Source organism: Danio rerio, chromosome 21 (genome assembly GCF_052040795.2).
Source record: "Danio rerio strain M-AB ecotype USA chromosome 21, GRCz13ab, whole genome shotgun sequence".
NCBI lineage: Eukaryota > Metazoa > Chordata > Actinopteri > Cypriniformes > Danionidae > Danio > Danio rerio.
Window position 1 is genome coordinate 31,350,043 of NC_141041.1, and position 15,531 is coordinate 31,365,573.

General features: G+C 33.9%; 1 protein-coding gene across 1 annotated transcript; it reads left to right on the forward strand.

The window, feature by feature from the left end:
- Positions 1–1,832: 1,832 nt before the first annotated feature.
- cfbl (complement factor b, like) lies at positions 1,833–14,482 on the forward strand. Its single transcript, NM_001083858.1, is given in 18 exon segments — positions 1,833–1,900; positions 3,479–3,667; positions 3,769–3,954; positions 4,028–4,201; positions 5,288–5,383; positions 5,483–5,616; positions 6,785–6,932; positions 7,057–7,188; positions 8,379–8,465; positions 8,568–8,705; positions 8,836–8,942; positions 10,594–10,726; positions 10,804–10,942; positions 11,040–11,119; positions 13,026–13,126; positions 13,284–13,413; positions 13,883–13,932; positions 14,092–14,482. Coding segments are annotated over 18 exon segments (2,256 nt in total). The 5' UTR covers positions 1,833–1,839; the 3' UTR covers positions 14,263–14,482.
- Positions 14,483–15,531: the final 1,049 nt, after the last annotated feature.

Below are 15,531 nucleotides of genomic sequence, written 5' to 3' on the forward strand. Positions count from 1 at the left end.
CATCAGTACACTTGTTATGTTGGTGTATTGTGGGATTGTCTGAGCACAATTCAGAACATCTGCTATACGGTTTTTAGCAGTATCTGAATGCAGACTTGCATATGCAAGCTGAGACATGCAGACATGCAATCTCAGACACAATACATGCCTTAATATTACAAATGGGGCCAACAAAATGGGCCTTTTAGTGTGGCCTAGTCAAAGCCCAGACTGTAACCACATACAGAAGCTGTGGAATGGCCAACAGAAAGTTTCTGTCAAAAGAGCATAAACAAGATAAGAGTTCTGAGTATTCACTTACATTTCCTTACATTTTCACTGTGGTGTGTTTTGTAATAAAGTATTGGCTAATTTGTTAAAAACTTTAGAATTACCACATCAGATTAATTTAAATTTAAATACATTTACATTTTTTTAGGTCTGCACAATGTTGCAGCGGGTAGCACATTCTCTCTTCACAGCAAGAATGTCGCTGGTTCGAGCCTTAGCTGGGTCAGTTGACATTTCTGTGTGGCGTTTGCATGTTCTCCCCGTGTTTGCGTGGGTTTCCTCCGGGTGCTCCGGGTTTCTCCCACAAGTCCAAAAACATGCGCTATAGGTGAACTGGGTAGGCTAAATTGTTCGTAGTATGTTTGTGAATAGGTGAGTATGAATAGGCGACCACAGATTAATAAAGGGACTAAATGGAAAAGAAAACTAATGAATGAATACATTTATCCATTTATTAGATGCTTTTATCTATAGTGACTTACAAGTCAGGATAAATGCTTTACTATTGTACTATAGTTCAGAAACACTACATATTTTGCTATAAGTTACTAGTATTATTTCTTGTTGGCTAAAAATGAAGCTAAAAATGTAGTGGTGTGCTTAAAGTAACTTGGCTTACTTCTCTATTTAATTCCCTTTTTTTCAGATTTTCTTGGGTTATGACATAACAATTTATGGTAATTGAATTATTAGAAACATTAAAAGTGGAAGTATAAAACATTGGCAGAAACCTTGCAACTCTTTTTTTTTTATTTTTTATTTGACCTACAGTTGAAGTCAGAATTATTAGCCCCCCTGTTTATTTTTCCCCCAATTTCTGTTTAATGGAGAGAAGATTTTTTTTCAAAACATTTCTAAACATAGCCTAATTGTTTTAATGACTCATTTCTAATAACTGATTTATTTTATCTTTGCCATGATGACAGTACATAATATTTTACTAGATATTTCTCAAGACACTTCTATACAGCTGACATTTAAAGGCTTAACTAGGTTAATTAGGTTAACTAGACAGGTTAGGGTTATTAGTCAAGTTCTTGTATAACAATGGTTTGTTCTGTAGACTATAGTGGGGAAAATAGCTTAAAGGGGCAAATAATTTTGACCTTAAAAATTAATAAATAATTAAATAATTAAATAAATAAATAAATAAATAAATAAATAAATAAATAAATAAATAAATAAATAAATAAATAAATAAATAAATAAATAAAAGCAAAGGGGAGCTAATTCTGACTTCAACTGTACTTATATGTGTGAATTTCATTTCCTCACAGCATGAGTCTTCATTTTTTTAGCCAACGCCCAATGGCCCAATCTTGTTCTTGTAGTTTTCATATTTGAATATTTGAATTATTTTAATTGTTGTTAAATGCATGTTTTTGTCATTCCAAAAATTGATTGCTTTTAGACATTGTATGAAGACAATTCAAGTGACTTTTTCATAAAAAGTATTTGATGTTATTTTATGTATTTGTCCAGTCACTTCCTCTTGTTAACCTTATTCTATAAATATGTGGCCCTGCTCTGTTTTCATGTCATTTGCTGTGTGAACCTGACAGGAACATCATGGAGTGTGCACTATGGCTTGCTATATTCATGCTCACAATACTAAGTCCTCTCATAATAGGTAAGCCATTTTATTTTGTCTTTAACACTCATGTTAGTTTATATGAGAAATAGAAACAGAAAGGTCTGTTTTTCAGTGGAAGTGCTGATTCAAAAGAAATGACACACTTTAACATGCATTCAATCTTTTTTTTACTATATACTTTTATTTAATAGACTATATATGACCCTGAATAGTCTTATGTTGCATGGGTATGTTTTTGGCAATAGCAGAAAATACACTGTATAGGTCAAAGGGACAGATTTTGTATTTCAGCTATTAATATCAGGTAAAGATCTTGTTCCAAGAAGACATTTTGTAAATGTACAGTAAATATATCAAACTCAGTTTTTGAGTTTTAACATGCATTGCTTAAAGCTTAACTTGGATAACTTTAATGGTGATTTTATCTCAATTTTCTATATTTTTAAAATCAAAATCCAGATATTTAAATAGTTGTATCCCAGCCAAATATTGTTCTAACATAACAAACCATACATCAACTTAATTATATTATAATTCACCTTCAGATAATGTGGAAATCTCACTTTACAACAATTATGACTGGCTTTGTGGTCTTGGGTCAAATTCCCTATTATTAGTCTGCAAAAAATAAAAAAAATAAAAAAAAAATAAATTAATAAATAATCTTGTTTGTGATGTTTAGAAACTTTTGTTTCATACTATTAGAAGCATAAAAAAGATATTGTTTATTACAAAGCACAGTTGAATGTATGCATAAAATTATCATGAGTAAAATAATAATTATTTTTTTTTAACATAACTTTAGTAAATTACATTAATTATATTTTAATTTAAAAGAGCATTCAAGGCCTATACAAAGTTTTTATACTTTGAAAAAAGCAGCATTTTAAAAACCCAAATCTAGCTCAAATATAGACCTATACTGTTCATTTACAAAATATATTTGACATTTTTCTATATTTGACCCATATTTGGTCTGAAACAACCCATTATGTTTAGAGTGTAGGTATTGTTTAAATGTAAAATACATTTGCAATTCAGATTTTTTTATAAATGAATGCACATAAAATCAAGATTATTTTTTGGCATTGATGGTTCTAAAAGATCATTTAATCTTTTCATTTACAAAAGGTTTTTCATAGTAGAAAATGTTAATAAAATTTAGCAGTGTTGGTAAAAACATTGCAACGTTTTCTTGAATGTAATTTTACCACAGCACGACACTACATTTTAGCCAATACCTAATCGCTTGATCTTGTTTTTGTAGTTTTCAAAGGAGAAATATTTGTGTTATTATTATTATTATTATTATTATTATTATTATTATTATTATTATTATAAGTATTATTATTTTTTTTTTTATTGTTGTTGTTTTTAAATGTATGTTTTTGTAATCCTGAAAATTGGTTGTTTTTTAGACATTGTGTAAAGAAAAATCAAGTGAATTTTCTTAATAATGTATTTGTCCAGTCACAACATAAAATAATGCAAAATTGGCATTCAAATTTTATTAAAAGTTTCTGCAAAGGTTTTTTATTAAAAATGATTCTTTTAAAATGTTAAAGGTGCAAATTTGCAACACCTTTATTATTTTTCTTATTTGTCCTTCTATAGGTGCACCACCCTCTATTTCATGCCCCGTTAAAGATATCAGAATTAAAGGAGGCAGTTTTTCTATCTCAAAAGATGGGAGCTCCATAATATTCAACTGTCCAGAAAACTATTACCCAACCATTAGAACCCGTCGCTGTACCAAAGGAAGATGGAGCGAGCTGCCCAAAGGAAAACGCCTGGAATGCAAAAGTGAGCAATGTACCATCACCCAAACAAAATCTTAATCTTATTCAGAATTATAAACACAACCATTTTTTCTGCTGCTCTCAAAACAATTGCTTTTATCTCAGAAATCACTTGTCCGGATCCTCGTGCATTTTTAAACGGAGATGTGCATCCATATTCACCAAGGTATTATGTGAACGATACAACCAGATACTTTTGTCAGTCTGGCTATGATTTCCGCGGCTCTGAGTCTCGTGTTTGCCAGGCCAATGGGAAATGGAGTGGAAGCACACCGATCTGTGGAAGAAACTGTAAGTTGGAAATTTCCCTAAAGTGCAACTACAAAAGTTCTGTCCAAAAACCTTTGTTCTTCTTTTTAAACAGCGGATTACTGTCCTGACCCCGGAGTTCCTGCTGGTACTACAAGAACAGGCAACATGTTTCACATTGGTGATAAAGTCACATACCGCTGTGACAATAAGTTGAGCTTGATCGGTTCCAAAGAGCGAACATGTCAGGACAATGGACAGTGGTCAGGAACAGAGCCACAATGTTACGGTAAACACCCCTCTCTATGTCTTAAAGGCACAATACGTGGGCCTACGTTTTTATTTTTCTATTAAAATGTATACAAATGGATAGAATAATGTTCAAAATGCTCAATTAGAATTTTTAACTAGTTATCGCGTCCTATATGGTCCTATGTTGCAATGCTATTTTCACCACAAAGCCTTGATTTCTGGCTTCCCTGTTTTATACAAAACAGGGAAAACACCAAAGACGCTTTAATATGTTGTGCATTTTATTTGGGGTATGAGAAGCACCGCTTCTTCTCAACATTGATCCTGCATCTCGCTGGTCTGTAAACAGCAATTGCTTCACCAGTATTGTTTCGCTTTGATTGCTTTCGGTCTCACACTGCTTTATATTACCATGATCAGGGACGGACTGGGACAAAAATTCAGCCCTGGCACTATAGCCACACCAGCCCACATTACCATACGTACTGTTTGTTTGACATTCTTGCCAGATTTTGATTATGTCCGCGTAACCTTTGATTGAGTCGGCCCCTCTCGAAACTATCACCGATTGGGCCAAATGCTTAACATTTACTATTATTATTACTATTATTACCATCATCAACGTCATCATAATATTCACATGTTGCACGAGATAAAAGCTGCCTGCATGTAAAAACAATACATATAAAAAATAATAATAAAATAAAAAATAAAAATAAAAAACTGACCGGCCCACATTTTAAAAAATGGTCCGGCCCTTCTGGCATTTGCCAGAATTGCCAGATGGCCAGTCCGCCCCTGACCATGATAATGCGATTTAAATACTTTAACTCATGCATGAAGATGATTTCTGTAGGGGTCTTGTAGATGTAATGAAGACTACAACTAAACCCCTCAAACTTGTTATACTAATGAATTACGTTTTTTTCAACTTAAAATCGTTTGTCTTATGAATAAAATTAAAATCGCTCATTCTTTTAACTGTAACAAGTTGAATTATTTCATTAATTTTTTTTTCTCATGAAATTAATCAATAAAATAAATGTATTTAAATAAATGTATTTAAAAAGATTCTCAGTCTATATATACATTCAGCTTTGCTAATGTTGTTGTGTACATACAGCTGATTTTACATACGACACCCCAGAGGAAGCCTCAGATGCTTTCAGCAGTTCTCTAGTGTCAAACCTACAGCTTACTCAACTGCATGAAGAAACAGGTAGTCTTGAGCAACTCTCGCAATCTTCCTCCTCTTTAAGATTTTTTTTTCTGTCACCATCACTTTTTTATTATATGAGACCAACTGTTGTGTTTTCAGATCAGTACGGAAAGAAAATACAAGTGCATAAGGGGGGAAAACTGGATATCTACATTGCCCTGGATGTTTCTGACAGCATAGATGAAGAAGATTTCGAACGGGCAAAAGATGTCATTAAAACACTGATAGAAAAGGTGAATAGTGCCCTGATAATTCATTCAGATTTATCTTCCTGCAGAGTTCACCTGCAACCTTTACGCACATGTCTTTATATACCAGGGCTCTTTCAGATCCTAGTTGGCTTAGTTGTTTTTGATCAGAGTTGGAGCTGAACTCTGCAGGAAGGTAACTATCCAGGAACCGGATTGGGCACCACTGCTCTAAAGCTCTGATTCGTCATTATTAATTGTTTTCAATGTGTGTATGTCTGTTGTCTGTATGGCCAGCCATTTTAACCTTTAATCTATAAAATGCATTCCTTAGTTCATAGTTACCAGTGATCATAATATCTCATAATATCTTCAAAATATCTCATTTTGGGCTTAACTGAAAAACAAAAACAAAAACAAAACAAAGCCTAAAACAAATTTGAAGAAGTCAGTAAATTTTAGTAAAAATTATTAGTTGACTATACTTAAAAAGAGTAAGTAAACTCATTTACCTAAAATGATTAGGTAAATGAACAACAAGCATAAAAAATAAGTCTGTTGTCTCTATGGCTAGTTACTTTAATATTTAATCTAAAAAACATACTATTGTGCTGTCTCTGAGTGCGTGTGTGTGTGTGTGTGTGTGTGTGTGTGTGTGTGTTTGTGTGTGTGTGTGTGTTGGTTTTGGTGGTTTACAAGGCAAACATGTTTATAATTACTGAAAACCCAAAAAGTTATGGTAACTCAAACCAGGGAAAGTATTAAGGGAAGTATTGTAAACTTAATTCATTTGAGTAAACGAAGCAATTTGAGCACAGTAAAACCCAATAAGTGAAGAGAACTCAAATTGAGTACTGTAAAACCCAATAAATTAAGGCAACTCAAACCAATTGAGGAAACCGATTGCTACAAACAATTTCAGTTAAAAAAAACGTATGTATATGAGTGCTGTGAACTTAATCCATTATTAATCCAGGTATTTAATTAACTCATTACCTTCAACACTGAGTAGTAGTGACCCCAGATGAATAAAGGGACTTGCCCGAAAAGAAAATGAATGAATGAATGTTACAATGGCTTGCCATATATTAGAATGAGAGAAGACACTGTAACTAAATAGCTTTTCAACAGCCTCACTTTTTGGTCTTTATTAATTGTAAACCTATAAATAAACCTATAATGATAAACCTATAATGATTGCATGACTCCACAGATCAGTTATTATGAAGTTTCCCCGAACTATGAGATCCTACTCTTTGCCACAGACACTGACCGGATAATCTCCATGAGAGAGTTCAAGAACGGGCAAGGAAAAGATCTGTTAAGAATCATACAAAAACTGCAGGATTATGCATATGACAGTACGTACATTGTGCCCATAGGCAATGAGATGTGATTTAAAAGATTATTATTACTGTGCCAAAAAAAGGACATGCTTTTGTTCAGATCCGAGTTATTCATACGTCATTTTTTGGTGTCACACAGAAAAAGGTCAACGATCAGGAACTAATATCGCCCAGGCTTACAACAAAATTTACGAGAGTATGACAATAGAACTAATGACAAATAAGGAGGACTTCAAGGAGACCCAGCATATCGTCATCATGTTTACTGATGGTATCTATCAACTTACATACTTAGTACTGCGCCTTTTGAAGTGTGTTTTATTCATTCTGTTAAACGGTTAGTTTACCCAAAATGAAAATGATGTTATTAATTGCACACCCTCATGTCATTTCAACCCCCGAGATCTCTTCAGAACACAAATTAATATATTTTAAGCTCTTTCATCCTGCGTAGACAGAACCAGTCAATAAATTTTCAAAGCCAAAAAAAGGAACCAAAACACTGCACAAACACTTCATGTGACTTCAGTGGTTCAACTGTTATCAGACAAATCTCCAGGAACACTATTAAAATTAGCAGTGCAATGTGGTAAATGCGCACCCTGATGTGAAAGACATGGCGAACAAAGTTGTTTTTACAGTTTTTTTTTGCATAGACTGTAAAAAACACAGACGGAGTATGCATGGTCACCTATAGATTTCTGAAGATCGCAAATTAAGCTACAAGTGGGCGTGGCCAACCATTGCCATTTTGTTTGCACGTCATCTTCCCGACCATGGGTGACCAGAAATGGGCAAAGAGGTGGGGTGTGAGCAGAGCTACAGATACCTCTAGCATTTTGCTTAGATGAGTTTTTCTTTGGGAGAAAGGCTTAACACTTTATTACCTGTGATTACTGTCATGAAGGGTAATATAGCTATATGCACCAAAACACCTTTTGTATCAGGCTGTAAACATGTTTTTGTCAGCGGTAAAATTGGCCAATTTCGCATTGCAGTCAGTGAATATCTGGAGTTTCTGCAGCCAGCCCCCAAAGGCCAGTTGATGAATTGCAGTTTCAGTTACCTGCGTATTGGCTTCATGAGGGAGAGCGGGATGTTGCCGCTTGGTTTTTTGGTGCACAAAAGTGTTCTTGGAACTTTGTATGGTTACAGTTGAACAACTGGAGTCACATGGAATGTTCTGACAATGTTTTTGGTTCATTTCTGCACTTAACGTTGGACCCCTTGCTGTCTAAGGAGGATCAGAGAGCTCTCGGATTTCTGTTTTAGTATATTAATTTGTGTTCCGAAGCTGAACAAAGGTCTTACAGGCTTGAAACGACACAAGAGTGAGTAATTATTTAATAACGGATTTCGTTGTCATTTTGGGTGAATTAATGATTTAAGAAAACACATTTGACCACAAATCAGAAAATGTATCTATGTTAACTGTAATTTACATTTCATTTTATTCTTCAGGTCAAGCCAACATGGGTGGTAGTCCAAAACCATTGGTGGACAAGATCAAAAGTTTGGTCAGACAAAATTCAGTGGAGGAAAAACTTGGTTAGGAAGAACACGAATGATTGAAATAATCTATAAATCGGTTACTAAAAGCAGACCTTCAAAAACATCTCATGTTTGTTGATGCTTTTTGTTTTTCTACAGAACTCTATGTGTTTGGGTTAGGGAATGATGTGCATGCTGAGGACATTAATGATTTAAAGACTGACAGGGCAAATGAGAAGTTTTTCTTCAAGCTTAAGTCCTTGGATGACTTGAAGGAAACATTTGACAACATGATTGGTACTTTATTATTATAATTTTTAATGAAGTACTTGATTCATGCTGTAGATAAATAAACTGAGATCAAAAATAATCTACCATGCTCAGAATATCCAAAATGACCTGGTTTTTCTTACATATCATTGAACAGATGAGGGCAACAGTGTAGAGTTATGTGGACTTTACAAAGATTACGATAATGAGTCTGAAAGCCATAAGCGCCGTCAATACCCCTGGCTAGCAAAGATTTCCGTGACTGTGAGTATCCACATGATGTATTATATTAGTTTATTTTTTATTGAAAGGGTCACGAGGAGGAGATGGAGATTAGTAAACACAAAATTCTCAACATTCAGACAATTATTTCACTTTGACAGTGTTAAGAGCATCACAGCTTTCCAGAAATGCACACTACAGAACACAACATATTACAACACGTATTTTGTCCATTAAGTATTAGCGTTTATTAATTTGCTACTAAAGCATATAGATACTAGTACGTTTATAAAAGTTATTAGTACTTATTCATGAGATAGTGATGCTCTTACATTATTCTGGCATAAAAAAATTTGTTCACTCATGATTGAAAATGTACTCTTAATTCACTCACCTTCAAGTTGTCTCAAAGCTGAATGATCTTCTTTTTTTTATTGTTGAACAGAAACTGCTAGCCATTGACATCCATGGTATCCAATGAACTCATTACCTTCAACACTGAGTTCAAAACTCTTCAAATGAGTAGAATAACCTTTCAGTATATTTTGAGTTAACTACACTCCTTTCATTTGATAAAGTTGACTGTTGGGTTTTACAGTGTATAAAATATAAAAAATACACTGTAAACCCCAAAAGGTTAAGTTAACTCAAACTGTTTGAGGAAACCGATTGCAGCAAACCATTTAAGTTTTGAAACAAAATGATTTGAGTATGAATAGTCATATACAGTTGAAGGCAGAATTATTAGCCCCCCTGAATTATTAGCACCCGTTTATTTATTTCCCCAATTTCTGTTTAAGGAAGAGAAGATTATTTCAACACATTTTTAAACATAATCGTTTTAATAAGTAATTTCTAATAACTGATTTATCTTTGTCATGATGACAGTACATAATATTTTACTAGATATTTTTCAAAACACTTCTATACAGCTTAAAGTGACATTTAAAGGCTTAACTAGGTTAACTAGGCAGGTTAGGATGATTAGACAAGTTATTGTGTAATGATGGCTTGTTCTGTTGGCTATCTAAAAAAATCTAGCTTAAAGGGGCTAATCATTTTGACCTTAAAATGGTTTTAAAAAACTAAAAACTGCTTTAATTTTAGCTGAAAGCTGGGGCTAATAATTCTGACTAATAATTCTGGCTAATAATTCTTCTTAGTTCAGTTATTAAATCGGTATGAGTTCAGTTTAGAACAAATTAAGTCCAAACAGCTATATAGCTACTCAAATGTGTTAACACAAAAATCGAATGAATTAATTCATAACTCATGAGGTTTGTCTCCTGCTTATCCAGCATATGCTTATCCAGCATATGTTTTACACAGCAGATGCCCTTCCATCTGCAACCCAACCACTGGGAAACACTCATACTTTACACTACAGCTTATTTAGCTTACTCGATTCACCTATTCATGTCTTTGGACTGGGGAAAACCGGAGCATGAACATGCAGAGAACATGCAGAAATGCCAACTGACCCAGCCGAGACTCGAACAAGCAACCATCTTATTGCAAGACGATCATCCTACCCACTGCACCACTGTGACACCTGAACTCACACTCATTCTTTGTATTTTATTAGGTCTGGACAAAAATTTGATAGAACTTTCTTTGCTACGCTAGCTCTTTGAACAGTTTGTTAATTTATCAAATTTACAATGACAAAGCCAATTGTCTGATGTTTTTGCAGCGCAGCACTGGAAAAAATTCAAAATGCATGGGGTCATTTGTCACCTCGAGCTTTATCTTAACAGCAGCTCACTGCTTCAGGGTTGATGACACACCTGCTACCATAACTATTGACCTGGAATCAGAAAATCAAGGTAATGTACACTTTCAGCCATATCATTTGCATGAGCATTTCAGTTCACAAATCATCTCAGCAGTTGTTTTTTTCTAGGAATCAAAGTAAAATACATTCATTCTCATCCCGACTATAACATCAAAGCAAAATTGAACTTGGGAATACCTGAATACTATGAATTTGATGTAGCTCTTCTTCAGTTGGAGAAACCTGTAAAGATGAGTGTCAATCTTCGGTATGAAATGCAGCTTGTCACTTGACATGCACTGTTTTATGTAAATAAAAATACAGTTGTGTATCAGTTTGTTGTATATTGTTGTATATCTGTACAGGCCAATCTGTATCCCCTGCACCAAGGAAACCAATGGAGCTCTCAGACTTTCAGATCGTGAAGGAACATGCAAAAAACATAGTGAGTTAAAGCATATTTGCATAGTTATACATGTATTATTCATATCTAAAGGTTCTATGGTTGACTTAAACAATTTTAAACATAATAGTTTTAATAACTTATTTCTAATCATTTAGAAATGTATTCTTTGCCATGATGAAAGTGCATAATATTTTACTAGTTAAAATATTGTTCTGTTCACTATAAATATTGTATTATTTGAAAAAAAAAACACGACAATTTCACTGGAGAGCTAAAAACTTTCTTCAGAAACTCAAAACTTTTCTCATTAATAATAAGTTTAATTTGATATACTGAAATAAGTCAAATTAAATAATAAAAATTTGCACAAAAAATACAAAAAGTTGCTTAAACTTTAATTAAACTAAAATGTAAAACAAACACTATAAAGATTAAAGCTATGTATACTTGTAATTTGAAGCGGACATGGGAGGTGCGGTTCCAAACTAGGCATGGCTGACATGAAACTGAGGTTTTGGCACAGTGTCAAGATCCCGAAGCTCAAGTGTTTCGAAACACTGCACCGAAGCATGATCTGAAAAACCCATGTCACGTGACTAAAGTGTTTCAAAACATCTGGTCATGTGACTAAAGCGACTCAAAGCATTGATAATTTCAGAAGCGTTTCGAGACCTGGAGAATCTGTTTTCATTGACAGGGTCAGAAAAAAGCTTCTGTTTCGTATGGCCTAGTTGACCATGCGTGTGCCTGATGTTACTGTGCTTCAAATATTTTTTATGTTCGTAATACTCCAAAATTATGATTTTATGTATTTTAATTATGTTACTGTTTCATGGTGTAGTCTAGATAGAACACAGCTGCTGATACGCCATCAATTTAGCATCATTTTTGTAACACTGTAAAACAATTAATATTTTTACAGTACTGAGATGGTTGGGTTTAGGTTTTGGGTAGACGTTAATAAAATACAATGGGAAATTTAATTAATAATATAAATAACTCCTGTTAACTTCTGGCCACAACAGTATCTGATCTTACAACAACCCTGTTTTATGACCAAAACAAGACATATTTATTCAAAAAATGTTTATTCGAATGTCTGTACAATAAAACAAAACGATACAAGAACAAAGCATTTCAAACTGATATTAAAGCATTTCAAAATAGCTGTATCAGCCTGGATTCGAACTGCTCCACTAAATCACTTGAAGCTTCAGCACTACAAAGTGGGGTTTAATACCTCAGTTTGCTCATCTGTTCTTTGCTGAAACTGTTCCAGTGCAATACATTAAAAAAATTACCACTAAGTGTCACCGTAGAGTGGGATTTCGAAACGTTTCGAAGCTTCGACACATTTGCTTCGACTGTTTCACTGTTTCATAAAGCCTCGCTTTGCCCACCACTAATCCAAACACAGGTTTATTAGAAAGGTCAGGCAAGCAACGGTCTCAAACAGGTGCAAACAGTTGTATGCAGGCAAATCCAAAGCCGTGGTCAATAAACAGGCAAATGGTCAGTATAGGCAGAAATGATCAAAAACGAAATCAAACATGGAAGGACAAGACCAGGAAACTGCATTGTTGTTCACAAAGAAGATAAACAAAACTCAGCCAAGAAAGTGTCAAAATAAGCCGTATATATGTGTGTGTAATCAGTCCATGAGCAACATCAGCTGTGGGAGTGTAATCAATAGAGACTTGGAGCAGGTGTGTGTGTGTGTGTGTGTTGCATGACTGGAACTTGTAGTCCATATACCAGCAGATTTGTAGTCCTTTAGCGATCTGCACAGGCTGGATTGCTGGTGACTGACAATACCATTAATAATCAAATAAATGATTAATACTTTTATTACACACTTCAGTTGTGTCTCAATACAAAAAATAAGACATAAAATAAGACACACATAAAATACTACAGATTCTATTTTTATTTATTTATTTTGCAGAGGAATTACTAATGACCGGAGAAACTGTAAAAGCTGCTTTCATGTCCGAAGTCAGAACAAAGACTGAGCAAAAGGATATCACAATCAAGCAGGGAAAACTGGTAATAATATATTGTATTATGCTAATGGTTCTCTTTATGCTGCAGTTTTTTTGTGGTATTTTACAGGTCATAAGGATTTGGCGTATAAGTTAAACAATTAAACATGTATATTTACTCAGCTCAGTTATAAAGTTCTAAAAACCGATTTGTTCTTCAGCGGCAAGCTTGTGTTGAAGATGCCAAGAAAGCAGCAGGAATGACTGCAGAAAAAGCTACAGATATTGTTACAGATAATTTTCTGTGCAGCGGTGGTATTGACCCCACAACAGATGAAATTGCCTGCAAAGGTACGTTTGATTTTTGCATAATATTTAGCTCTAATCTACCAATCCTAGTGATGCTATTAGTATTAGAACATTTTAATAACCTTGTAAGGTTAGTTATAAGGGATAGCTCACACAAAACTAAAATAATTCCTCACCATTTTCTCACAACTAAGTGGTTCCAAATGTTTATGAATTTTTTTCCTTTGCTGAACATAAAACAAGTTATTCTGAAGAATTTTGGGGGGAAAACATCCATTGACATCGATAGAAACAAAAAATCTAAATGAAGTATAGTATTAATATGGAAATCAATGGCTGTTTTTTCTAACATTCTTCAGTGTATCTTCCTTTATGTTCAACAGAAGAAAGCATTGAAACAGATTTTAATCAAGCAAATGATGACAGAATTATTATTATTTTTTGTCTAACTGTCCGTTTAATAAATTGAGTTAGTTACAAGTTGATAATGCTGTCCATGTCAAAAAAACAGGTGACTCCGGAGGGGCCACTTTTGTAGTCCCCGGTGGTCGAGTGGTCCAGGTGAGATTTTGAATAATTTTTCATGTTTGTTTATTCCTGTTCACACAACTCAGATCATTTCAAATCTTCTGCCTAACTCACCAAAAGACTGTAAGAGTTATTCTTGTCTGATTTGACAGATGCTTGATGCTTGTTTAATGTTTGTGTAATCTTTGACAGGTTGGTATTGTTAGCTGGGGAGTGAAGGATCTGTGTAAGCGCAGCCCGAAGCCGAGATCTGAGTCTTACACCAGAGATTACCATACGAATCTGTTCAGTGCTAAAATTCTCTCATTCCTGAAAAAATACCTGGCGGATGAAAAACTGGGAACCCCTCTTACGTTCATGTGAAGATTGTGTTTAACAGTAGTTTGTTTGCTTGCTAACAAAAGCATGTCTCTAAGTTAAACGATTGTTTCTATTATATTTTCCTGTATTGTGCCTCATTGAAAGCATTGTGGAATAATATAACAGCAGTAATATGTTCATTTAGCATGTATTTTTTTGTCAGTTTGAATGCTAACTCAAACTTGTAGTATATCAGTTTATAATAAAAATATATTTATCTGTGTATTTTTGTTCTTGTGCTCTTGTAAGCTTTACACAAAAAAATAATAGCAATAAAACAATCTAAATAACTTCCTCTTCAAGTTGTGCAAAGTCTGAATTAAATTAGAATTTATGTTTTTTACTGGCTGTTTGAAATTTGACCATTTGCTTCTGCTCTGCAATGGCAGTCAATCACTGCAATAAATGCTGGGTTCCACAGGGTAAATGCAGAAGGACTATTAATTTTTTAGTAAGCTGGTTAAAACGATTCAGGTCGTTACAAAATCCACACATTTAATGTCTGTTTTCTTTAAAAACCCATGATCTGTCGGCGCAATAGCCTAGTGGTTAGCACGCTGACATATGCTGCAGTTGAACTTCAGGGCATACTGAGTTCAAATCCTGGCTCACTTACATTTCCCATCTCTACCCTCTCTCTCCCACTTCATTTTCTGTCTAAAATACTGTCCTATCTACTCAATAAAGGCAAAAAGGTCAAAAATATATGTAAAAAAAATAAATAAAAAATAAATAAAATGTACATATATTGTGATTGATATATGATATAAAGTGTGTCTCAGAATGAACAAGAAGCACTGCAATAAATCCCATTTTTATGCAACATGTCTTTAAAATATGAAAATGTTTTTTACTCCATTTTCAAAGGAGTTTCAGCGCTAGCCTGCTGATCCTGACAGTGCGTGTGTGTAAATGGCTTTTCATCTTATTTTACACCTGATCAACGAAATGAATACTTTAGTCTATTTAACTGATTATATTTTAATAATATTACAACATTGATTTTGTAAAATGGATCACATTAACATTACATTAACTGCTCACCAGAAGTTTATTGGGGAAACGCTACCCCATCGATTTGTGCTGGGGCAAAATAAAGGAATTAAGTTAACTTGTTGCTTTTTACAAATTTCAGTGGATTTAAGTGAATTTAAGCAAACATCATTAATTGGGTGTTCTCTGACAGTGTCAGTTTGAAGTGATAAAAATCAAGACGATGCTTTTTAAATTTTATTGCTTAACAGGATATTGATTTTTGATATCAAGAATTAA